Here is a 26581-nt window from a genome sequence, read left to right as displayed (position 1 = left end):
GTGGATTTTTTTGTTGTTGTTTTAAAATACCGTCTAAGAGAAACGGTTACCCTATAAAGGAATCTCTGTAAAGGGATTGATAGACTTGCCTGCATCAATCTATGTTTTAGACACAGTTATTCCATCTTGATGAAACAGAGTAATTAAAGCTGGATGTCCTCTGAAGTGGTAGAAAAGCAGAAGGTATTAATTTACAATTTCCCTAGTAGCATTAATAAATAGCTAATAAAATAAATATCTGTGTCCTAACTGTCTTTTGTGAAGCATCCCAGGCTCTGATCAATATATTCTGGGACAATCAGAGCTGTGCATTCTAAAAAGAAAAGAAGCTTTTGCACTGATACTAGCCCAAGTCTATTGTGTATTCTTACAGATTCGTCTAATGAGACTACTTTAAAACTTTTTTTTTCCAAATCAAAGTGAATCATGATAAAAAATGTATTTAAGAGTTTCCTACATAATACCATTTGAGTGTGAATGTGCTGGTTTTCTTTTTTGGTGGGGGGGAAGAAGGGTTGGGAGCTTTCAGAGATCTGTTCCTCTAACTTTAATCGTAACTCATGGTTGATGATGGGTGCTAACTTTCATTTATATTCTGATATGCTTACTGGCATTAAGTTACATTCTGCTATGGCAGGAGCTCAAGTGTGAAGCGAAACCTTTGTGTGAGAAAAGGAGAGGTTAACTACACTTACACTGAGGACAGTTTTTGCTTTGCAAAACAGTGGCAGGCTTTGTAGTTTAATCTTTTGGAGTACTGCCTGTTACCACCTTCTGACGTTCGTTGCTGGTCTGAGAAGAATCGAGGCTCAATGGTGCATGAAAGTCCAACGTGTCAGTTGTAGCTATACATAATACCACGGTCTCACGTGCAGGCAAGGCTGTTAATACTTAACACAGTATTGTCTTCTCTAAGGAAAAAAGTTGAATACTGGTAACTTCATCCATTTTGAATGTTTATACATATTCCTTTGAAAAGTACTAAAAGGCTCAAACTAACAAGTGCCACAGACCAAAATGCTGCAGAAATAAGGCTCCAGGATTCCTGTGTGTCAGGGAATGGTCCTGGGAATCTGCCTACAATTAGGGTTTTGTTCAAATTACATGTCTTGCAGGGCGATTGCTTTAACTCACCTACACCAGGCACCTGGTGTAACTGTTACCAGGAAAACAGAGAATCTGTCCTTTTGGAGATGGCTAACTTGCAAATAATCCTCCATATGCGTGAAGGAACAACACTTTAAGGGTTCAAAGACTCTTTGCCTTAAGTACATGCATCTGTGGGAGGACATAGGTATTGTTCAGTTGCTTAACAACCTTCTGTAGCTAATGGTCTGAAGTGAAACAAATCGGTAGTGTAGAGGAAAAGTGTATTGAAATGTATCAAGACACAAGGAGTGTTAGGGTAGTCCAACTCCTAGGAAATACGGCCACAGCCAACGTCTGCTGGCTTTCTTGCAGTAACTTTAAATTATGATGTGCTTTCATGTCTTCTGAAAATGTCATGGCTCACATGGTAGCAATGTTTTTTCCTGCAAACTAAGGCTATGGGTCTGGAAAGCCATTTTAAATCTGCAATACAAGCAAGAGCAAGTTCTCTTGTCTGATACGTCACTTTTTTCTAATCAAAACCATTAAGATATTATTATTGAATATATCTCACAAGACCTTTAATGCAAGTAGTGTATTACATGCAAATGAATACAGCAATTTTTGCCCAGAAAAAATAGCTTTCTGTAGTCTTAAGCAAAACACAAGTCCTTCTGTGCAACCAAGCTACTCTGTTGGGGAAAGAGGGAAAAGAGGTGGTGTTTCTTATTTCCGTATTTAAAACCCTACAATTTTTAACTTAGAGGCAAATAAAGCAAAATTAGGGATTTGGTAAAATATGTTCATAAAAGGTACACTTCAAAGCAAATAAATTAAGGCTACTAGTCATATGCCTGCCTGCCTTTGAGAGTCTTTTCCAGTTCTGTTTGATCTTTCAGTCTTGCATGTAAAATGTTATCTTGTTAAGAACCAGACTAGAAAAAAAAAACAAACCACCTGTATTACTCTTCTTTAGCAGGCTTCAACTACAGAAGTACAAATTGGGCCCATGAGACTGACACAAGATCCAATTCAGGTAAGATGCTCTTACAGTTTCTTGATACAGTCAATTCAGTGTTAATGGGTGAAGAAATTAAGGTTCAACCCCTATAGTTAAATATAATTTTTTCATTTTACTTGTGCAAGGACTGTGAGATGGACAATTGGTGTTCTGATTTATCTGATTGCTTGAGGAGAGATCTACAAGTGAATTAACTTGGTAAACAAGGTGCTTAGATTTCCATTAACATCAAATCGTTCCTTTTTTATGTCCTGTCAATACAAGCGTGTGTGTATGCGCATTAGCAGGAGAAAGAGCTGCCTCTCTGGATGTTAAAAATTGTTCAGTTCTGATACACCAAAGAGAGTTCCATTAATAAAGTTTAGGTACCTGGCAAATTTTGCTGGGTTTTGCACTACAGGACAGAGAACTGTGCTTTTACAGGTCATCAATCCAAGAAATCACACCACTTCCAAAAAGACAGGTTGAACTTCAGCTTACGGAGCAACAGCTCTCACCTATTCTTGCTTCTGTTTCTGTACGTTTTGTTCCTGTGCCAGTAAACAGATGCCAAGAGTTATTTTCTTAGCTTACAGAGCTCTCAGATGATAGGAAATTAAATAATCTTAGTCTTTAACATTGCTCTAGTGGTACAGCATTCATTTGAATTAACATTTTGGGTCACTTGACTGTAAAATACAGAGACATTTAGTCACCAGTCTCCTTTTCTGGTTTGTTGTCATCCCCCCCTCCTTGTGGAAGAAATACTATTCTCAAGGAAAATACATCGTGTGTATATGCATCATTAAGCTTTACATTTTTATTTCTGTATTATAAGCATTCAGTCTTAATGAAGACTTGATCTGATGAAACTATTTGTTTATATTATAAACGACTGTCGAACAGTGGCATCAGCAGTAGACCAGTCTTCGGCTTTGCAAGGAATTTCAACATGAAAGTGTGGAACTCTTAATGGAAAAATGTTGTTTAGACTGTGACCATCTTCAAGAAGATGGTCAAGCAGATGTTTTAACAAATACTCTCAATGCCTATGTCAAGATTTCACTTTGTAGAAATTGGATTTGCCAAAATATCATAGTACCAGTGTTAGCTGTTGTAAGTGAAGATTTTTCATATAAGAAGAGAAAGTGGGTTTTTGTTGTTTTTAAAAGTATTTTACATTCTTCTTGGTATCTTGTGAGCTGTGGATGTTATTTTGTCCCTACATTGCACAAGTAAGAATCTATGGTGCTACCATAGAAGACCTTAAGTAAAGCAGAAAACAGACCTTAAGTAAAACCATTAACTGAAGACTTTTCCATGAAGACATTGCCATACATTAATGTATTTACAGTAAAGGGAAAACACTTTATGTAAACCCACCTCCTTTGTTTGTGGAACAAGCCACATTACCTCAGCTAATTTGGCAAGTATTGCACACATCCACACGTTCAAAAAAAAATGTGTTAATCTTTTATTCCATCTTGACAATGGGGTTAACGTGTTTCTCTGTGCAGTGTAAACACCTACTGAATATCACATTTTAACTGTCTATTTGTGGGTGCTTTTCATGTTCACGATTGTCAATGATAAGTCAATTTAGTTTGTTAAAACAATTGCCTCAGGGGCTTTTCTTGGCAATGTTCCCTTTATTCTGGTGCATGTATTATGCTGTTGTGGGACACCTGTGCCAACCTTGAAATGGCCCATATTTTTTGCCTGAGAGGTTACCTCACTTGTGACTGTGACCTGCCATAAACTATTTAATAGATTCCTCACTGGACTTAGTGACCATCTGTGGCAGAGGACAAAACTGGTTTGATTAATACTAGATTGTGACCCGGGTGCCGCTGGCTTAAGGGTCAAGGGGAAGAACCCAAAGCAAACCTACCAGCTCCAACCCTCCAAATGGCCTCCCCGCACGCAGCTTGCACATCTGCCCCAATTTGGTACCAAGGTTTGCAAATAAGCATGGTTTTGTTCTGAGACCTTAGAAATGACCATGATAAAAGTACATGTAAATGCATTTTCTCCAGAGGACACAGGAGAAGGGTGGTTCTTATAAACTTTTAGTGCACATAAAAAAGCTGTCTCATCCTTTTGCAGAAGTGTTTACCAGGACTGGTAGAGGTTTGGATGTGTCCCCCATGCAAATACTCCATTTTCTCACCTCTGAGGACATTCATTGACCATCATCTCTTTCACAGCATTGACATCAAACTCCATTTCTCTCCTGATGATGGTGATCTTCCCTGTTGAGCTGCAAATGAAGCATGATGATGCACAGCATTTTACTGTTCCCCCATGCCAATTTTCGATGTAACAAGGGCTCCTCCCTAAATTAATTCAGAGCCACGATGTGGTTTTCACCTTAAAATTCTCTTGCTGGGATACAGTAACATAAAAATAATTAAGGAGCTTTATTTTTACTTCTTACATTGCTGTTTGTACTCTTCTCAGTTTCATTGTGGTACCCTATGTGCCTGTACTCAGCTGGAGTCTCTTGTTTTATTTCTAGCTCTTTAAAGCAATCTCTGTCCATATTCTGTATTTGTATGATAAACCGGGAACAAGACACACAATACTTGAGTGAAACAAATGCTTAGAAAGATGGTAAAAATTCCTCCAATACGTCACTAAAAAATGTAAAGGTCTGCACAGAAGTCATCCAAGGTGCTCCTAAACCAGGGCAGCACTGAGTAAAATGATCTTTTTACAGTAACACTGACAAATTATACACGAAAAAATAGCTACATAGTTTTTTTGCAAAGAAATGCAGATTGAATTCAAGCTTTTCCTTGACAGTGTTGTTTATATGGATTGTTATATTTTTGTCTTCACTTTGAGAGCATATCTTGCAATATACTTCTAGTTACGTTATGTTTTGATGGTTTATAGCAAGCTTTGTACAAATGTTAGTTGGAATGCATGGTGGTAATAGTTTAAAACAACTTCTAAAGTTAATATTCTCAGAAGGGTTCACACACTGATAATTAGCTACCAGTGGGAGATTGGGTGATTTAATTAAGGTCCATTATTTTACAGCAGGTAAATGATGGCATTTTGCAATAATTTTATTTCAAAACTCTGAGAGAAGAAAGATATAAAAAAAAGTCCCATCCCCCTGAATCATTATTTTCTGAACCATATTGTACTGATCAGTGAAGTCAGGGGGTGACTTTTATTTGTGAAATGGACAAGATTTTGCTTATACAAATAGACAGATTATTCTCTGCTGCCTTTCCATGTATTGAATAGCTGTGGATAAACTTGACTTTTTGAGGCCTTTCTTTTTCACAGCATATTTGCACTAAATTAACCTTTTTCTTCATCTGTCACACAGGGTGGCATGGTTAGTAATCAGTTGCTATGGTAAATATGTACAAATTGTGAAGGGGATTTTCTACATGACTTGTGTTCCTATCTGTGTAATTTGTATGCTGATAATATATGTATTATAGTGCAAGGATGAAAAGTTTGGTCTCTCCTAAAAACACTCTTGCTTTCACACAAGCAGCACACAAATACAGCTGTTTTCAGCCTACATTCTCTGTCTCAGTTAGCAAACAGACTTCCTATAGCATCGATTTGATTTTAAGAAGAGCGCCTTGGCACACATCTTACCTGATCTCGTGTAAGCGGTTCCTTAAGTGTTCACGTGAAGTTGCCAAAACTACCTCGTGTATTTACATCATTAGGGACAATTTATTGGGCAAAAATTATGATGTTTGAATCATTTTTTTTCGCTACACAGCTCTGTCCATACCTGTTTGTCAGTTGTTCTTTTCAGTTTTGAAAGAGCATGGTTTAATTCCATTGTGTTGTACATCAAAGGAGAAATAATGAATAAAACTGTGTTAATTGTTTGTCCCTGAAGAGCAATAATTAAGGCAGTTGCATCCCAGACAGTTCATTACAATTAAAAATGTGTGTATCTGGATTTTCCCAATGAGAGTGGCAATGATGTTTGAACACGTAGCCACAAACTCTGAGTAGCTGCTGATTGAATTTGACTATGAGTTAGAAGGGACTCGTCATCTGGCAGCTGGTTTTGCCCTAAATATCAGTCCTGTGCAGTTAACTGTTGATTATCTATTGATAATCACTCTATCCATTAATAAAATTGTGCTACTGCATCAGCTGTTTTGCAGTCTGTAGTTTAGTCTTCCCACTTTCAAAGTAGACTCAGTCTTTCATGTAGCAGAAATGTTTGTTAAGATTTGCAGCATCCAGAGTAATGTTTTCTATGTTTAATGTGGTGCCACTGTTTTGCATGCTTTGCAGGTTTTGCTGATCTTTGCAAAAGAAGACAACCAAAGTGATGGTTTCTGGTGGGCTTGTGACAGAGCTGGATACAAGTGCAATATTGCCCGGACTCCAGAGTCAGCGCTTGAGTGTTTTCTTGATAAGCACCAGGAAATAATTGTTATAGATCACAGGAACTCCAGATACTTTGATGCGGAAGATATCTGCAGGTAACCTAAAGGACCTTATTCTTCTCTTGAACTTCAGAATATATTGCACAAAGCCAAACCTCCTAATTTTAAAAATAAAAAATAGAAAAACACTTCCCACCCCCCAATTATAGTAAAATGGAAGTTTGGGGACTGAGGCCAGGAGGTTTGCATAACCGTCTCTAAGAACCATATGAAAAATACGCTTTTGGCAAAGCTGAATTGTAGAATTGTCTCTTTAGGTCCTGGGCTTCTATCAGAGCATAAGTCAGAGCTGCTGTGAAATTATTCCCTGCTTTCTGTGCCTTCTTCTTTCCTGGGTTACTGCTGCAGCAAAGTCTGAAGCTGCAGGGCTTCAAAGGAACGTATGTGTTTGTCCACTGGGTCAGGCACTGCCAGCTCTTCACAAAAGTTCACATCACTCTTGTGGTCCACATGACTCTGTCTTAGCAGCTCTAAGGTTGCAAGTGCTTAGTATTGGGATTTTTTGCTAAAATACACTGTTTCAGCTGAAACATACATTTTGCACCATACACCATATTGTGCTTCTCAGTCAGTCATGAGCTGAAATTTGCCGTGGTTAGGACAAGGAGCATTTTAAAGCTCAAATACTTGGGCTGATGGAAGTTCTTTTAAAAGACCAACAGATAAATATGAAGACTGTTTACTCAGGACAGTGTGACACGACTGAAAAAAGTTATCTTTAGCCATTAAAAGGTGAATGGAGTGTTCTTCTGACAGTTGGACATGTTTTTTTCAGTTTCTCAAAAATAGGCAAAGTGGTAAGATTTTGTTTATTCAACATTTCATAAATTATAGTCTATCATATGCATTTGCTATACCGTCTTCTCTTACTTGCATGCCCCCAAAGCACTTCCCACCCTCTAAAGAATATTTTACAATATCTAGAAGGGCAATGGTAAATCTGGGAGAAGGTGCGGGAGATTCTTGTTTAAATTAGCTGATGCGTATTGAAAATGCATTGTATAGACTGATCTTTCTCAACCCATGCATTCAGGGCAGTCTGCCCCAAATAAGCTAAGTAAACAGGGCAAACCTTTGCTTGGTTATAAAAGTGGATTTGAAGAGCTGCTGTTCATGCCCTGTGTTTTTGGAGCTCTTGCCTCTTCACTGCATTGAGCAAAATCTGAAGAATCTAGTAGCAAAATGGAAATGGATTGTCTAAGTGGTGATAGGTAGGTTTTGGCAGTGTGATACCCTATTTTGTAGACTTGATGGTGTCTTTCAGTCCTGGTTTTCATTTATATTGCCTGTGAAGATACTTAGAGTAACACTGAGAAAGTTTGTGGTGCAACTGAGAAATTTTTGTTTCCTCAGATCTATTCGTGCCACAAAACCATCAGAGCACAGTGTAATACTTGCTGTGGTTCCACACACGTAAGTATTACTGTTTTGTGAAAGATTTTTCTTTTACTTTACAAGAATTTTATGCATAATAGTTATTTAATAACAGAAAGTATCTTACCAACAAGCGTTGTAGAGTGAGCTTGATATTATTTTACCTGATAATGGGTTAGTGATGTTTTATAAGGACTATTTAAGTATTTGATAATTTTCCATTTATACAGACTAGTACAATCCCTGTCACCTTCAGAGGATCATAACGTAATGGCTTGTATACTAAGAAAAAATAGAAAGCTATGTGTCAGTTTCTAAAAGAAAAATATAGAAAACTGTATATTACTTCCTAAAGGAAATAACTATATCAAACTGCCAAGATTACAAAATAGACTAATTTTGCTGCTGAGCAAGACTTTACAACTTGCTTCACCTTTTAATTAATACCACTTTTTTAGATTTTTTCTCATACGATATCAGAGGGTGTCTTTTTTCCTCTTCACGCTTTCTTTTTGGAATGCCCTTGTTTGTCTGTGAAGAGACACAGGACTTGTGTAGAGTATCTGTCAGGTTTGCTGTAGGAATAACTGTCAGGTTGTAGTAATAGCTGAAAACACCTATAAAAGAAGATTATAGCATCAACTTCTGCAATAGTATGATTTTGTGTATGTATTTTACACAAGAGTGTTCTCACTGCATTCATTATGTTTAGGAAACTGTCAAATTGATACCATTTAATTCTTAAATGTGTGACCATGCAACATACCAGTTCTGTTTAATATCTTTATCAATGATCTGGATGAGGGGAACGAGCGCACCCTCAGTAAGCTTGCAGACAACACCCTGTTGGGCAGGAGTGTTGATTTGCTCGAGGGTAGGAACAATCTACAGAGGGATCGATGGGCTGAGGCCAATTGTATGAGGTTCAACAAGGCTGAGCGCTGGGTCCTGCACTTGGGTCACAATAACCTCACGCAATGCTACAGGCTTGGGGAGGAGTGGCTGGAGAGCTGCCCGGTGGAAAAGGACCTGGGGGTGCTGGTTGACAGCCAGCTGAACATGAGCCGGCAGTGTGCCCAGGTGGCCAAGAAGGCCAACAGTGTCCTGGCCTGTATCAGAAATAGTGTGGCCAGCAGGAGTAGGGAAGTGACCACTTGGCACTGGTGAGGCCGCACCTCGAATCCTGTGTTCAGTTTTGGGCCCCTCACTACAAGAAAGATACTGAAGTGCTGGAGCGTGTCCAGAGAAGGGCAGCAAAGCTGGTGAGGGGTCTGGAGCACAAGTCTTATGAGGAGCGGCTGAGGGAACTGGGGTTGTTTAACAGGGAAAAAAGGAGGCTGAGGGGAGACCTTATCGCTCCCTACAACTACCTGAAAGGAGGTTATAGCGAGGAGGGTGTTGGTCTCTTCTCCCGAGTAACAAGCAACAGGACAAGAGGAAATGGCCTCAAGTTGCACCAGGGGAGGTTTACATTGGATATTAAGTAAAATTTCTTCAGCGAAAGGGTTGTCAAGCATTGTAACAGGCTGCCCAGGGAAGTGGTTGAGTCACCACCACTGGAGGTGTTTAAAAGACATGTTTACATGGTGCTTAGGGACATGGTTTAGTGGTGGACTTGTCAGTGTTAGGTTAACAGTTGGAATTGATGATCTTAAGGGTCTTCTCCAATGTAAACAATTCTATGATTCTATGATTTTGTTTTGTAGATCTGCTGACCAAGAAGAGACTTCTGTTCTTCCTCTTCTTAATGCAGGCTTTGATAGGGTATGTATAAATTACATATTTAATATAGTAACCATAATTGCTTCATAAATTACAGACACTTCTACTTCCTCAAATTGAAAACTATACATTTGCTGCTGTCAAAAATTTATTGATGAGAAACCAGTGGTAGTTGATTGGGTATTCTTTTCTTTTCAACAGTGTATCCAAGAAGTGTGTGAAATAACAGAATCCATGACCTAGCTAATCCTTCCAGAATAAGCAGGAATACTGTGATTAATTTCTTGTGGTCTGGGTGGGTGGTGGGTGTTGTTTATGACTGCATTAAAAAAACAATGATGGGGGACCCTGATTAATATATGCTGCATATTGCAGCATGCTGACTAATCACCCAGACATCTCTGTGTGCCTCAGACTGCTGGGATTCCTCTTCTAAAGGGACTACCAGCCTAATCCAGCCCTTCCTGATGTGTTGAAGAATTTTTTTTTTTTTTGATCATCAGGTCTGTTGCGTTGGCTTGCGCCCATCCTTCCCGGGGCAGCATTAGAGGCTCTCCTGTACAGGCAGCGGAAGGGAAGATAACTGTTCGTACTGTTTCTCAAAACAGCTTTGTAGGAGAGAGCAGAAAGGCAGGAGTTCTCAGCTCTGAAAATCTAGGTTCGGTTGCTTACCCTCTTCCAACCTTTGTGTCAACGTCTTTGGATGGATACTAATGTTATGTTAATGTAATATAAATCAGCTGTAATATTAAAGTTAGCTCTTCATAAGGAAGGTTATGTACTGAAGTGATAGAAGCATGTCAGCAGACACTGTAGTTAGGGAGCATTAACTATATATAGTTAGGACAATTAATTGTAGTAAGGAAAATGAGAGAAGGAAGGGAATTAACCCAGGCACTTAGCGTAGTTTTCTCCCTCTCCTTCTCTCTCTCAAAAAAGAAATAAAGGGTTTAATATTTTTCAAAGAAATCTATTTCTTCTCAGGTCTGCTGTTTCATTTAAAAACAATGCAGGACAATATGTTTTGTGGGCTAGATTATAACTGTAGGTGTTGTACTGAGGAGTAGAGCTAGAGGAGACACTGTGCGACTCTGAGACACACCTCAGTGGCACACCGTCTGCCCAGGAAAGTAAAATCTTTTTGCACCTGACAGCTGCTCTAACCATTCCCTCTAGCTGTCCCAAATGGATCAGAGAGCTTCCATAATATTCCATATTGGAATTATTTTCAAGGCTTTAAAACACATCTGACATCAAAGATGCCATTTTTGCAGTGGGGTGGACATAGGAATTATTTCTGCTTGGATGGGGATCAGTAGGGAGTGAATCCATTAACACAAAAAAACCCACACACGCACAGAGAAAGGTTTAAAAATACCCTTCTTCAAATAGAGAGACAGAATTTGCAGGGAATCTCTTCGTCAGCAGCAAAATGAAATTTATTTTTGGAAAATAGTATCTGTTCAAATTGAAAGTTTCTTTTCACTGTTTTTATATTTACAGTCCAACCTTTCTGGTAGCTCGATTTTGCATTATCACTATTCATCATATCAGCGTTTGTCCTATTTTTGCTCATTGTCTTCCTCCTCCTCCCTTGACAAAACACTGAATGCAATTGTGGTGTCTGGTGGTACCTGTCTTCTAAATGCATCTCCAACTTGATTAGTAAAGAGCCTGAACTTCTAGCCAATTCGTCTGTCACCTTTTGTAGAGTTTTGCAGACAAAACCAGACTTTTTATCTCAGGCTTGGATCTAAAGATTCCAAAGAACTCCTTTAACCTTTTTTGGGGAATACACTTGCAAATAACCATAATTTTTTTTTCATGCAGTGAATTATTCGATTTTAAAATGTTCTGTTGCCTTCAAATGTACTTATGTTAGAGTAATAACTTTCTATGTTTATGTGTAGCTATAATATATATTGTAAGTAGTCCTAAAGAAATGACTTTTCATTTCTTCTAATGAAATCAGTGATGATTGATCACTATCCAGATCGGGTTCACTATGATCCCTGAAAGACCTTATGAACAGAGAGAGATTTTGGGTATCTTTTCTGTTAATTTTATTAATTCCTTTGGTATTTTCCTTCATGTTGAGTTATTTCTGATTTTTCTTCCTCTTTCTCAAGAAAGTCTATTTTATTACAGCTTCTGATTTTTTTTTTCCTATATCATTAACAGCTTTTGTGTTTGTTTATTAATGGTATTGTTAATGCAGTACATTTATTATGCAGATTATTTTTTTTCTCTCAGACTCATAAATCTAATAGTGATGGCCTACTTAGGATGGACTGATTTAAATAAGTGATTTGGCTTCTTGTCTGATTTTTAACTATGATATAAACTAGCAACCAGAGACCTTGATGTTTGCAGTTACTCAATTACAATCTTGTCTTGTATTTTGAACTTTATTTCTTTTCCTGAACAAATGTTGACTCTCATTGACCAGTTACTATTAAAGCTTTATGGTTTGCAACAAAATAAATCTTAATATTAAACCTAGTGCTTCTTGCTAAGCAAGAAGAATAATGCATTCCTACTATCTGATGACTCTTGTGGCTTGTGTCAAGTTCTGTATAGGACAACACTGGAATCCAATTACAATGAAGTAAAATGTAATTTAAGTGTATATGTTAGTTAAATCAAAATGTACTCTATAAATACTAAACTTTTTGAAAGGAAAGTATTGTTGTCTGCCTTCTAATATTTGAGAGTTAATAGATCTTCATCTTCTTGTGCCTCATTTAGATGCACATTAGAAAAAGGAAATGTTTCCATTTTTTTTTTCAGGTCCAAATTGATTTCTCAGCTTTGAGTGAGCCAGTGAATGAATGGCATTAGTACTATAAACTTAAATAAAAATATTCTGTGCATCTGCAGAAGACTATACAACAGTTAAGAGCAGGTTTAGCATTTCAACAAGCTGCAATTCTTGGTTCTTAGCCAAAGATTTGTGCCAAGATAGTGGTTGATTTTTGTCAGTAAACAGCACTACTTTAAAATTCAGTTTATAAAGAGCCTTTAGTATGTTCTAGTAAGTTTAGTTTGTAAAATAGGTTGCCATCATTGTTAAGTTGTATATTGTTGATAGATTTCTTTTTATATTGTTTTAAATTTAGCACAAGCATATTTGAATATTTAAAAGAGCACCCTAAAAATTAAAATTTAAATCTACAGTGCTGCAGAAGACAAGTTGGTTTGCAGGCAGTTTGTTATGCAAAAACACAACATCATTTGCACCTTTGCGTCTGCCAACTTGATATTGAGCCTTTTGGTTTCCCATGAATTCACTTAGTGTGTGAAGTGAGGGTTACAGAAATACTTTAAGATCTTAACATTAGGGAATGAAACAGACCCATGTCAACAGATATTCTTAATTTTATTTTTGCCATCTTGCTGGCAGCTTGGGATGAAGTTATTGATCCCCAAACCACAATTTTTCATACAGGAGAGAAGCGTAGATTTCTTTAAAGCCGTTCTTTGTTCCTTGGATGTTTGAGTGCTGCCTCTTGACTCTACATGCAGCTGTGCTGTGCGCACTAGTGACAACACAGGGTATTTTCTGTGAAAACTAGAGTCAGCGCATGTATTTCTAAAGGACTGATTTAGCTCTTCATAGCAGAAGTTTACTAATGAGCAGTAAACTTTAACTGAAGTCAGAGAATCTACTTCTTTTGTGTGAACATAAAGTTTTTCATTTCAGCATGACCAAGCACAAGACCTTTCAGCTTACTACCTTTGCCTAACAGAGAGGACATTCTCTCCTGTCTGGAGTATATAAAAGTTTGTTAACTGTTGTCAGCATGGTCCTTACTTTGTATACTTTTCTGCATTTCTGAGTTCACAGTGGCAGCTTGGTGAGGTTAATTGTGGAGTAAAGTTACTTCACCTTCTGAGCTTCAGCTGAAATATTTGCTTGAAAACAAATGAAATGCCAAATATCTTTTTTTTTTTTTTACCATCTCTAAGGTATTCCATTTCCATTCTGAATTAAGGACAGCATTCAAAATTAAACATCAAGGCAATACTGCTTTTGTGTGAGACTGTGTTTGGGGGTTTTTTTTATTATCTGTTTCTAACTGAGTTGCTAAAACCAAATGGGAAAATTCACAGTTGAGGTTTTAGCATATTTTTGTACTTGCATTGTATTTATATAGCCATGTTGTCTTCAGAACTAGAAGACTAATCCTGGGGAAAAGATGATTACTGAACACAAAAGGTACAACTAAAGCCTTTTATTTTTACGGAATCACAGGATGGCTGAGGTTGGAAGAGACCTCTAGAGGTCATCTTACCCAACCTTCCTGCTCAAGCAGGTTGCCCAGGACCACGCCCACACAACTTTTGAAGAGACTCCGTAACTTCCCTGGGCAACCCGTGCCAGTGCTCAGTCACCCTCACAGTACAAAAAGTGTTCCCTGAGGTTCAGCAGGAACCTCCTGTGTTTCTGTTTGTGCCCATTGCCTCTGATCCTGTCACTGAGCACCACTGCAAAGAGGCTGGCTCCATGTTCTTACACTCTCTCTTCAGATATTTATAGACCTTGATGAGATTGCCCCTTGAGCCTTCTCTTCTCCAGGCTGGGCAGTCCCAGCTCTCTCAGCCTGTCCGCACGGGAGTGATGCTTAATCACCTTTGTGGCCCTTTGCTGGACTCGTGCCCGCTCTCTTTATAAGGTTAGAGTTTTAGATGCAGGAACAGAAATAACGGTTTACAACCATTCCAATCTATTTCATGCACTCTTGATTTGTCTTCCAGCAATTCATGGAGAATAGCAGCATAACTGCTTGTTACAATGAACTGGTTCAAATAGAACATGGGGAAGTGCGATCTCAGTTCAAATTACGGTATGTAGAAGTGTAAGAAACTGCACACGTCAACTGCTTGGTCTACATAATCGTATCAGGTTACTTTCTGCTTCTTCCCAGCTACTCATATATGTGCTTTGCATCTGTGTGTTAACTAATATACTATACCCTTATTTCCTTCTTCTGTTATTTTGTAAAGGACAAACTAAAGTGCCTTAGTAACTGGTACCCTGAGAGGGCTTGGTCTGTGTGTGCTTCATTCACTGGTGGTTTAAATGATGGCTTTCCTTAATGCAAAGTGCAGAACATGACCTTCATTCTGATGCTTGCTTATGTCCTGTATGTCTTGAGGTGCCCATATTGAACTGGCAACATTCTAGCAGCCATCACTACCAGCATTACAGGCAGGGCAAGACCCTTTAGCCGAAATACTGCAGAGCAACAGCTTTGGCTCATTTAATTGAAAGGGCAGCATTTTAAAATTCCTGTCTTGTGTGTAAGGTTTATGGGTTGCAAATTTATAAGTCTTCACGAAGTCATTCGTGATCTCATGTGTGTGAGATTTCATATTTTATAGGTTGAGCTGAATGCAATCTTGATCTGGCTCTTCATACCCTGAGATTTTATTTTCTTGCATGGGAAACACTTGGTGGACCAGGAGCACAGTTTTTTATCTTAGTGAGAATTTAAATGACTTTAATTTCCTTATCACTTTTTCTTTAATGTGACTAATTTTGTACTTAATACAGGTGCTTATACACACATTTAAATAAGTTTGGAAAAAAAAGCCCATGAAGTTGAGCATCATGCTGAGAAGATGTAATTTCCTGGTTGTTATAAATTAGTTCCAGTTCCATCTACAGAAAATAGTATCAATTCTCTACAGGTTTCAGTGCCTCTATTTAAGAAGTAGATTTTTCTAAGATTTTCTTTGCAAACTGATCCCAAAGTGACTACATGTAAAGTGATTACAGTAAAATTTTCAGGGAGAAAAATAGAATTTGGACTTACACAATTTTCAATAGGTGTTTTCCAAAACTTATCAGGAAAATAAAGCAGCTGCAAAATTTTAGAAGTTAATTAAGTGCTATGGTGGTCCTGACTTTGTTGTTCAGTTGTAAATGCAACATAAAATGAATGACTTCTCAATTAAGCTAGCATAGATCAGAAACATCAGTTTTATATAGGAAGGTTAAGCTGTCATTCATACACAAAATGCTTGTAGTTTATGTTTCATTTCAAGAACAAGATGCAAATACCATCTGAGCATCTCTACAGGAGTGGTATCAATTATGAATGCAGATAATTAGAAGTCCAACACAAGGAGCATGATTCATACTGGCTACCATATTTTTCTGCAAGTTCATTAATATCAATCACTGAAAAAATCTTAAAATTCATTAAAATTGGAAGGAAACAACGTCAGTCCCCAGCAGCATTTAATCTACTGACAGTTCTTTCATCCGTATTGTTTATGGAAACAGGAGTATACCACCCACTTGTAATTCTGTTTGCTTTTGCTCTCTTGAATGTAGTTACATAAACTGTGAGCCTACTTCCTTTTAATTTATGTAATAATAACATTATTTAAAATGTATTTTGTGTTATCATGTCTTTTGTATATTGGTAATACACATTATATGTATTTATGTTTATATATATATTCACATCATTTCTGAACATGACTGTTTTGGGAACCTTTGGCAGCATTGCACAATACTATAAAAAGAAAGGTGGTATTTTGGGGTTTGCTACTGCCTCTGCCAGATGCAGTCTCAGAATATTTAAGTAGTTTAAAGACTTTAACAGATGCAGGCCCAGGATAGTTAAACAGTTAAATACTCATTGTCAGGTAACAATCACAAACAACGCTTATGAGGAATATTTGCACTAACATCTGGGGGCATGAAGTAGCCTTTTAAAAGATAAGCTTTCTGAAGAAGCGTATTTGTAACGTGGAGAAGCTGATGTCTTGCAACAGAGGATTTCTCCCTACCTCTGCCTGACCAGGCAGGTGCCCTAAATGAATTTGCCATTAAAAACTAAGCAGAACTAGTGTTTGGTAATGCTCTTTGGTTATAATTTGTTTTCATCCATTGGTTTAATTAAGTGAGGAAAAAAGTATTGCACTGTATGTCTATAACACTGGGTCTCTGATCTCTGCTGTCTCAGTCTTCTATACAGCTTTGTAAAAGTGAGGCGGAAGAGAGCGTATTTTCAGAAAGTTAATTGATGGAATTAAAACCAGGATATTTCAGGTGTTCAGGTAGAAGAGGAACATGGTAAAAAAGTAGGACTAGCCCAAGAAAGCAGTGTATAAGGTCATGTCAGTGGTCAAAAGTGTCTTTCCATTCCACATGGGGACTCCGCTTTTCCGTATAGTCTCTTCTGGTTTGAAGCTTGGTTGGACATCTGTGGGAGGTGTGTATTAATCAAAGAGGACACGGGCCATTTAAACTTGTGATTTTGCTGGGTTGGTTGCCAGATCAAATGCAAATACTAAGGTTTGAATAGTGCAAACATAGCTATGTGTTTTCTTGCAGAAAGTTTACGTAATGACATTTGATAGCAGCTGGCGTACGAGACGGGCATCTATCACCGAGATAAATTAGTTGTTTCACACAGCACAAAATCACACTCTGGAGCTGGCTTGGACTGCTAGAAAATCACTTGTAAAATTACTTTGGGAGCTCCTTTTATTGTATGAGCTGAAATACTACTGTTGTCTTCTGTATACAACACTTTTTTCCTACAAAACCTCATTCTCACAGCTGCGTGTATGCCTCTGTGTATCCTATTTGCTTTGACTTACTTTCATGATAAGCATAACTAGCAATGTCCTGTATTTCTTAATTCTCTAGTCATTGGTATCTAATTCAAAGTCCACTATGCGTTCTGGGGGCAAGATATTCCTTTTAGGTAATAACTATACAAGAATGTTAATGGATGGTGCATAGAAGGTACATAGAAGATAATTAGTTTGTGTTTAGTCCAAATCAAAGATGAAGTACTGACCTCCATCAAAGCAAGTATGCCTGGGTTGTCTTTTCTAGTATGCACTCTTTTTTTTTTTCTTTTTAGGATTAGGAGCCTGTATTAATGTTAATCACATCCTGTGTAAATTAAGCAATTAAATTTAAGCAATTTAAATTTTGCAACAAGAAGGTAAGGCTTTAGTTTTCCTGCTCTAGTTCAAGGACAGCCCTGAAAAAAAAGGGAAATTAAGATCATTTTGGCCCTTGATAAGGACCAGGTTGTATGGAAATCAAGTCTCTGAATTATTACTTGGAAGCAGGAAAACGGATATTTTCCTGACTAGAACTTTGAGATGGCTTAAATTGTTTCCTCTAATTATGTTGTATTACAGCTTCTTTGACAGTGCTGATCTATTTGCTGTATTGAAAACTTTGTATACTGCTGTGGTGATTTTTGCGTTCCCTATCTTTAACGGTCACAAATCTTTCTTTTCTGATGTAACAGTCATTTGTTATATTTACTGCTAATTGTTAGTTCCTGCTGTCTAGAGCAAGTTTGGAGAAAGATATATACTATTAAGATGTTGCAGTACACATGAGCAATTTTACAATGTGATCTGCAGTAAAAACACATTAACAACGGGGATGTCTGAAGCTGAATTTCGTGAAAAAAATCATAATGGAGATAGTGACATGGTTTAGTCAAAACAACGTGCTACTTTGTGATTCATCTACTGATAAGTACAATATAATAATGTACTTATAGCAAGAAAAACATTCTAACAATAAAACTAATGTGAATCATTTGCTAATTTCAGGGCTTGTAATGCAGTATTTACGGCATTAGAGCATTGTCAGGAAGCTATAGAAATAACCAGTGAAGATCATGTCATTCAGGTAAGGGGAAAAAAGTTAACCACTGTGTAGAACATGGAGAGAGGAACCCTAAAGAGATCTTTGGCAGTAGTTCCCATTCTATTTCAGTATTTTAGTTTTGTTGCCCATTAGAAAGCTCTGTGCAGTGAACTGCCTGATTTCTGGATGATGCACATTAACACCTGCTGAATTTTTAAGACTTTTCCTTCAGTAATTTTATTTAGATGATAATTTTTGGTAATGTTGCTTATGGTAAAACCAGCATGAAACCTGTAGCAGAACTGGATAACCTGTACAGTAAAGAGTTTTGTTCTCTTCCTGTGCTTTCTGATAACAGTTTACATATCACCCTCTCTGTTCAGCTCCTTAATTGAATAAGATGCTTTACCGTTACATAGTATTTATATGTGAAAAACTCTGAATTGTAGGTGTGTGTGGTTATGGCTTTAGAGTATAACTTTGATAGTTGTATGTGAGTAATTATCCTTTAAGTACGCTCTTTTTCATATTATCCTACAGTATTTTTTGTTTTGGCAGTACGTTAATCCAGCCTTTGAACGGATGATGGGGTATCATAAGGGAGAGCTTATTGGCAAGGAACTTACTGAACTACCAAAAAGTGATAAAAACTGTGCAGATATTTTAGACACTATCAACACATTTATTAAAAAAGGAAAGGTAAGCAAATAGAATAATCTCATGCTAAATTGCTTCAGAATTCTATTCTGCTTTATTTTTAATGCTCTAGGTTCAAGAACACAAGCTGTGGTTTTCATGAGTGCACACATAAGACCAGAATTCTGCTCCTCAGATGTCTTAGGAACACAACAGCCCATGCCTCAGACAAGTGACTACAGATCTATTTAGCTTTGCTTTTAGGATCTGACTGAACTCCTCTAAAAACCTGTTGGCTTAAGATCAATACAAGGACATTTTCTGTGTTTCTGTTTTGCTTAGAGCCCATGGAGCTTTTGTTAGTTGGAACATAACACTTTGTCCCTCAGTCAGTCTCTCAGGTGGCTGCATCATCCAACCACAAGGTTTAACCGTTCTGTTGTAACTGCAGAGCCTTCACTGACTGCATGCTTTGAGCACCATGTGGCATAGTCAGTTGTGACTAAAATATATCAGCACCCGGTGGGTTTTGTTTCTCTAACTATAGTTAGGATATCTACAGTGCACTGTGAACTCCTGTTGTGGTGTGGATGGGCCACAAAAGCACTACATGTTCCTGGCCATATGTTCCCCTAATACATGCAGCAGTCTCTTATACCATCTCTCATGGGTTGCAGAAGTACCTGTCACCCTTCCCTATCTCACCCTCTGCTTCCTGAACTTTGAGGGGTTCTTGAACCTTTGAGTCACTTCCAGAAACAATGAGAGATCTGGGGGGTCATTGTTGTGGGCAGGGTCACCTTGGTTCATTAGCAGTACCTACACGCCATCCTTGCTTTGCTCCTCCTTGTTTATGCAGGCTGCCCAGCTGCTAGCACTGCCTGCTTAAAGACCCTGTGTGTCTTCTGCATCCACCCATCTTTGTCTGTGACAGAGAAGGTGTCTTCCACCCATTTTCTAGCTTCATCCTACTCTGCTGCCAAGTAGTTCCCTCCTTAAAACCTCTCCTCATTGAGGTGGTAAGGAGAGAGAAGCCTTCTGCTTTATCTTCCTTTCTTCTCCGATCCATACCAAAGGATAGCTTTTATCTCTGCATCAGTGGACTGTTTAAGGATGGTGCATATATGGATCTTGGTTAGCCTGCAGTCCTCTTGATGCTTTTCTTAAGCAGTAGGGATGGAGGGAAAATTGAGTGGCCGGTCAGAGAAATGGGCATTTGCATGCGAGAACAGGATAAAAGATGCCATGAAGAAATTGTTTCTTCCTTTTGCTGATCTAGAGTGCCTTGGATAGCCATGGTCATGGGAAAACCGTCGTGGAGTAAGAATAGGCTATAGGTTACCTAAGGTTGCTTGACCTTCCTTCGGTCACGGGCTTCTGAAATTTAGCATACGTATTTCTTGACGACTGACAACTTCACAGCCAGACTTTGGTTCTGCTGCTCCCAGGGGAGATGTGTTGCAGCCACCACTGCTTATGGTGGTACCTAGCAAGCATGTTTCTAACCCCTCAAAGTAGATGATTCCTGAAGTTCTTTGCAAAAATTGTATACTCTCTCAGAAGAAAAACGTATTTACTCTGTCCTTACGTTAGCAAATGCCTGTTAAAAGTGCTACTCTGTATTAATACATTTTACACTATTTTAAAAAATGCAACCATGAAATAATATGGAGTTATTTATTACGTAAGGACCATGTAATAATAAATGAATATTTGACTGCAAGCTATATAATCTTAGGTGCGGTCTCTGTTGTGTGTCTTTGCTTAGGAATGGCAAGGCGTTTACTATGTGAGAAGAAAATCAGGAGACAGTATCCAGCAGCAAGTGAAGATAACACCTGTGATCGGTCAAGGAGGGTAACTAATTTCCCCAGAACATAATTTCTTTCTAGTTCTTAGGGCCTTCTATCTGCTTTCCCCATCTGTAAGTTTGACATGAACCTCCATGTATTTAGTAGTAGGGTGATGATATAACTGCTGGCTTCAGAATAAGGAAAGTTGAGAAGGTCGTGTTCTTTGCTGACCTTTGTCCATTTTGGTATCGTCATATGCTGCCTAAAAGAAGTGTAAAGTCATAATAATTAATAGCGTTGCTGCTCTAGATACCTGCAAGCTGATGTTTAGGTTCATGCGGCCATGCATTTCTTTATGAAGGTATCCAAACCATTACCCAGTCAGCCGGAAGGACCAGCAGCCAGGCAACCCCCTTGCTTGTGTGCGTGCGTGTACGTCCTAAAACCTTTGCAGTGTAGCATGGGCAGGTTGCCAAATTCTGCTCCCAGATGCGCAGGTGAATCCCTGCAGGAGCAGAAAGATCAGGTGTCCTGGGACAAACACAGAGCTGTAACCCTGAAGGGGCACACGTCGCCCAGTCGTCTGTTTGGTGTTGGCTTTGGCATCTTGTTTCATGAGGCTGTGGAGACTTCTGCTTCAGAAACCAGCAGTGTACCACTTCAATTATCTCTCCGCCATTTGATATGGTAACAAGTGATTATCTCTCTTGCTAGGAAAATAAGACACTTTGTGTCCCTCAGAAGGCTGCATTGTACCAATGAAAACAACAAACAGGTATCGTATTTCTTTCATATTGTAATTTTCATTGCTTTTACTAAACTGACTTTTTTGGTTTAAAAATTCATATTTTTCCCAAGAGGAAAACTTGGGATTTTCATCCCAAGAGGATGAAATCTATATTGTCAACAAGATTCTCATTGATTGTTAGCAATTGGAGCAAGCAAGAAAACTTCAGCATTTGCATGGGCTGTTCTCCCATGTAGGGCTGCTGAGTGGAGAAAGAAAGGCTTTAGCTCTCTGGAGGGTGGCTGTGACAGCTGAGTCCGTGATACTGTGGTGCAGCATAGACCGTAGTCCAAAGGGAGTTCAGGGGCTCTTTTCTAGAGCTGCTCTTGCTGGTCTGATCTCGTGTACTTATGTCTAATAATGACCTATGTTCAGCTGTCACAAGGTTCCAACGTGTGGTTCTTGAATAAAGTGTAGCCTTCATGCAGGACCTGAGACATTGCATGTTTATCAGAACATGTGTTGTGGAGGGGGGCAACCCAAGCCATAACCCAAGAAAACCAGCCGTAGCCGCTGACCCCGGTCTCTGCAGTCCAGCCATTATCCACCCGAGCAGGTCCTGCAACACAGCTGGTGGCATGGGCAGCTCTTTACTGTCATCTGCTCCTGGTTCCCTCCCTCTGAAAGTGTCTGAAGCAAATGATCGTATCACACGCTTTGCCTCAAAAATATGCGAGTACGTGACACATAGAGTAAAGAAGTTTGGACTTTTATGATCAAAGGAGTGAAAACTATCTTTAGCCTGTGGTCTGCAGCGGTGAGAGAGAAAGTGTGGAGCACAGGAAGTAGCTGGCAACGTTTTAGACTGAGGATGTGCTTGGGAAACATGAGATGTTTCCGTGTTCTTTAGTGGAGGGGTTATGTATCTTGGTTTATTTAGAATTTTAACGTGCTTTTACCCGTGATGTGGCTAAAGACGCTTGGGCATAAAAGGTATTTAGAAAGTCACTACTATTCCTAGTTGCCCCTACTTCAGTATAACAATATTGAATATTAACACATTGTTGGAAAAATTCTTTTATTGGAAGAAGCTCATAGGTGGCATTCTGTAAAATTTGACTGTTGAAACCATTCCCCTTACAGAATTTTTTGTGGGGGCAGGTAGTAACAAGGGAGAAATCTGCACAACTTTTGGAAGAACTTTTGAAGGTCTACCACTGAAAAACAAGGCTCAAAATGTTTTAAACTGACCTCATCTTAGAACTAAACCATGGATTTTTAGTATTGGTTCATGAGCAGTTATTGGTAAATAAAGCACTAACGCGATGAACTATAGATCTGAGAAGCTGTACATATTTGGTAAGCACAGGCAATATGGCCTTTGAAGGGTTCTCCATGGACGTAGAGATGTACCACAAAGGTTAAAGACCACAGCCTAATAGAAAGCATGGTCTGGAGATTTAAGGTCTATTGGGGAAAAAACAAGGTGCGTCCAACAGAACTAGGCAATTACTCTGTTTCACTTCTGTGGTGGAAACATCTCCTGCCTGTAGCAGAGCACCAGTGAAAAATTCAAACAGCATCTTGGAATTTGGGGGTTCTGGGGTTTGGTTTTGGTTTGTGGGGCTTTGGGGTTTTTTTTTCCGTGTTAGATGGGCAGTGATGGCTATGTATAGGAATATCTATATTATATTCATAAGGCTTCTTAGAGTTATTTTTGTAGCAATACTAATGTGATGGTCTCAATCCTGACCAACATTTGTTTGACCAACACTGCAGTTTTCCTAAAATCCATGCCTGAATACTTGCAGCAGTAGAACTTTTCTCTGCTCTAAAAGAATATTAGGTTTCTTTTCAAGCCAAAGACAATTCTTTACAGAAGGATAAAAGAAAATCAAACAATTTATTTAATTACAGAGCAGTAAAAGCTGTCATGATTCAAATTTTGATGCAAATGTCTAATGTTTCACTGCATCAACATAATTATAAATGGCTTGAACTCAACATTCAGACACTGTATGTAGACTTAGAAACATCCTTACATTATTATACATCGTTTCACCTTAAAAAATGTAGATGTGTCATTGCTGACAGCCTCCGTAAAGGATATCACAGTATGATTAGAGACCGCTATGTAGGAACCTTCATGGATTTCTGTGCCAGATTTATCACATACAAAAATTAAGCACGTTGGATTTATGCATGGGGAAAAAAAAATACATCTGAACGTGTAGTAAGTATTCTTACAGTGAAGATTTATGAACGGTGGTTGACTGACATGTGACTATTCTGATGTGCTGAAGCCTAGGTAGTGATTAATGCTGCCTTTGTCAATTTGAGACCTAGCAGGATAGAATTCAGTTTTTGCACATGCATAAATTTACAACAGAGGTGATGTTTCTCCTCTTAAGAACATATCAGCCCAAGATTAAGTGTGTAACTGCCCTTGTAACTTACCTTACGTGGCTGTTTCAGATCATGCCTGCAGAAGGGGTAAGAGAAATATTCAGAACTGAAGTGTGGTTTTGGGGGGTTTTTTAGTACAGCACTTAAAGGGCTGTGCCGATGTTTTCTGCCAGTTGTGCAGTAAACAGAGATATTTTTAGGCTCTGAGAGAAGCTCTAGTTTGGGATCAGAATGAGCAGTTCAGGTGCCTTGTGTCACTCTGCCATATCTGATGAGCTTCCTGGATCTTACCGTCTTTGGGCAAGATGATTTCTCTTAGAACTCTTGCATCATTACAAGAGAGGTGTTTAAGCTTTTAAAATCAGTTTTCTGGAGGAAGTATCGTTCCTCACACTCCCTCGAACAAGATTTATGTAGAGCATGAGCGCAGGATTTCCCCTTCCTTTTTTTTTCCCCTTCCTTTTTTTTTTCCCTTCTTCTTCATTACAGAAAGCCACTCCTAAATTTTGTATTTTTTTCCTTTCCACTCTCTTCTCTTTCCTTTTCACCCTCTTTCTCTCCTTCTCCGATAGCAGAAAGGAAAAAAAAAGATGGGAGGGGTACAAGAATGATGGAAAAGAGAATTTGTATCATTCTTTTCCTTGCTTTCCTGAATAATCCCTGTAAGGACCTGATGGCAGGCACTGTCACAAACTGATATGGATGATAAGAGTGCATAAGTGCAACCTTCCCGTATTCTTTAGACTCACAGGTTGCAACCATGGATTTCACACTTCCATGCAATCTAGTGCTTTGCTGTAGGTAGGTGATGGATTTGGTCGGAGGAACCGATCACCATAGATTAGATGGCAGCACTGGACGCCTAAATGTGATGCATAATGCGTAACGTGTAACTGCAGTGTCAAGCACTGAAGTTTATTGATCTGAAGTGGAGGGTATGTATACCTTCTCTAGTAAGTACAGTAAAAAAAGTCATGCATCCTTTTCAGTCCTTTTCAGTGTCTCTGTTAGCTATACCTAAATATGTCATATGCTAATTTTAGAGGGCAGACCTGAGGATCTGAAACTTCTGCTCAGTTTCCCTGTTAACAGCAAGATACTTCCTTGTAGCCACGTAACAAGGAACAGAGTGAAGTGATTAACAGATATTAAACTGCCATGTATTGGACAGACTGTGCTTTTGTTTCTGAGCAGGATGAAAAAGAAGAGGAGCATTTAATCTGTCTTACTTGTAGACCGAGCTATAGGTGTAAACTTTAAGATGGTGGAAATACCCTACTTAAATTCTAAGAAAGATTGAAATATCTATCGGTTGAGCTACCCAAGATGTTTCAGAACCACAAAGAATTAAGATTTTGTGTTTAATTTTTTCATTCATGAGAAAGATTAAAAATTACTTGGAAATAAAATAAATTCTGACAGATGACACCTAGCTCTACCCTTCAGTTGCTGGAGAGTTGTTTTTGCGACTGGGTTTTTTGATGCCCGGTTTATCAGTGACCCATGAAAGGCTGCATGCAAAATTAGCTTAGCTAGCACTAAGAAAAAGATTTTTAAATTACTGTACAAAGGGCAAAAATTAACATTTTGGGATTTTTTTTTTCTTTTTGTGTTTTATTCCTGGAATCTTTCAGGTTCGTATGCAATTTATGCACTACCTAAAAATGAATGTGGGTTCTCTTGCAGACACAGGTACTAAACAGGAACTTAGTACATAAAAGCACTATGTATCTGTGATTTCCTGCGTTGCATATCTGTTTACTTTCACATTTCTAATTACACCTAAAGAAGAGTCTTTGCCAAATACTTTTTTTTAAAATAACTGAACAGTAAATGTTGGGTTAGGACATGTTGAATGTAGCCCTTTTAAAACCCTTTTGTATTCTTTTTTTCTTACATATATGTATTTTACTCTTGGTGCAACTTCAGCCCTACAAGAGTCACCAGGATGAGAAGTGCACAGGAGACAATTCTCAGCCAGGTTAGAATACTATCATTTACCTTTGTGTACCACTCTGCTTGAGGTCGTGGCTGGGTGCTTTGCTGGTACGAAATGTTGTCTCTTCCCTCTATTGAGCCAGTGGTCGGAGCAGATGGCCAATGATGGCTGCCAGCTGCTCTGATGTCACACCACGAAATGGATTTGTAACCATCGTTGACAAGTCAATCTCCTGTCCAGAGCTCTTGCCGGGCATTCACAGCCGAGGTGCAGCGCTCTCATTGTATTAGAACACTGTGCCGGTCCTGGAGCTGGTGGGCCTCGGCAGCCCTTTGTGTTCGAAATTAATGGGGGACTGTGCCGATTTGTGCCAGCAGATCTGCCCTAGTGCTTCCAAGGTCAGGGCCTGTCAGCGGGCCATCGGTTTGGCCCCCCAGGGGGCTAAGGCAGCTGTCTGTAGCGTCCAGGCTAGAGCTGGTCACGTCCAAGCTCTCGGGAACTACTGCAGATAGCTTTTGAGTGAAGGGGTGGAGTATAAGGGGGCAATTTCTTCTTCCAGTGCTGTGAAATGCTGGGAGTAGCATTTCCCTGAAGAAAGAGGCACTAAAGGCCAATTTTAAGCTTACGATTCCAGTGATCTCAGCCAGATGCAGCACGGCTCTCTTAATTCTGGGTCCACAGGTTCTCGTGCCTTGTTACCTTCCGGCACCCAAGGCCCTTCCTACTGTGAAAGACCGGGCAGCGTTGCTGTGCGACGTCAGGCAGCCTCTGATTTTCACGTGGGAGGAGGATATAACATACCAAGTGCGTGGGAAGCG

At 38.9% G+C, this 26581-nt stretch overlaps 1 protein-coding gene across 1 annotated transcript in view; it reads left to right on the top strand.

The window, feature by feature from the left end:
* Positions 1–26581, top strand: part of PDE8B (phosphodiesterase 8B) — a gene marked incomplete at both ends in the record, with an annotated part of 74982 nt that overhangs the window by 32183 nt on the left and 16218 nt on the right. Inside the window, 10 exons of the mRNA XM_082013696.1 lie at positions 2066–2125; positions 6374–6564; positions 7882–7941; positions 9609–9666; positions 14383–14471; positions 18226–18304; positions 18821–18961; positions 20667–20755; positions 21406–21466; positions 25754–25805. Of these exons, the coding sequence (XP_081869822.1) occupies positions 2066–2125; positions 6374–6564; positions 7882–7941; positions 9609–9666; positions 14383–14471; positions 18226–18304; positions 18821–18961; positions 20667–20755; positions 21406–21466; positions 25754–25805 (880 nt within the window). The remainder of the gene's footprint in view (positions 1–2065; positions 2126–6373; positions 6565–7881; positions 7942–9608; positions 9667–14382; positions 14472–18225; positions 18305–18820; positions 18962–20666; positions 20756–21405; positions 21467–25753; positions 25806–26581) is intronic.

The sequence above is a fragment of the Phaethon aethereus genome (assembly GCF_964289735.1).
Source record: "Phaethon aethereus genome assembly, chromosome: Z".
NCBI classification, from domain to species: Eukaryota; Metazoa; Chordata; class Aves; order Phaethontiformes; family Phaethontidae; genus Phaethon; species Phaethon aethereus.
Note: the sequence above shows the minus strand (reverse complement) of the source record. Positions and strands in the feature narration are given on the sequence as shown.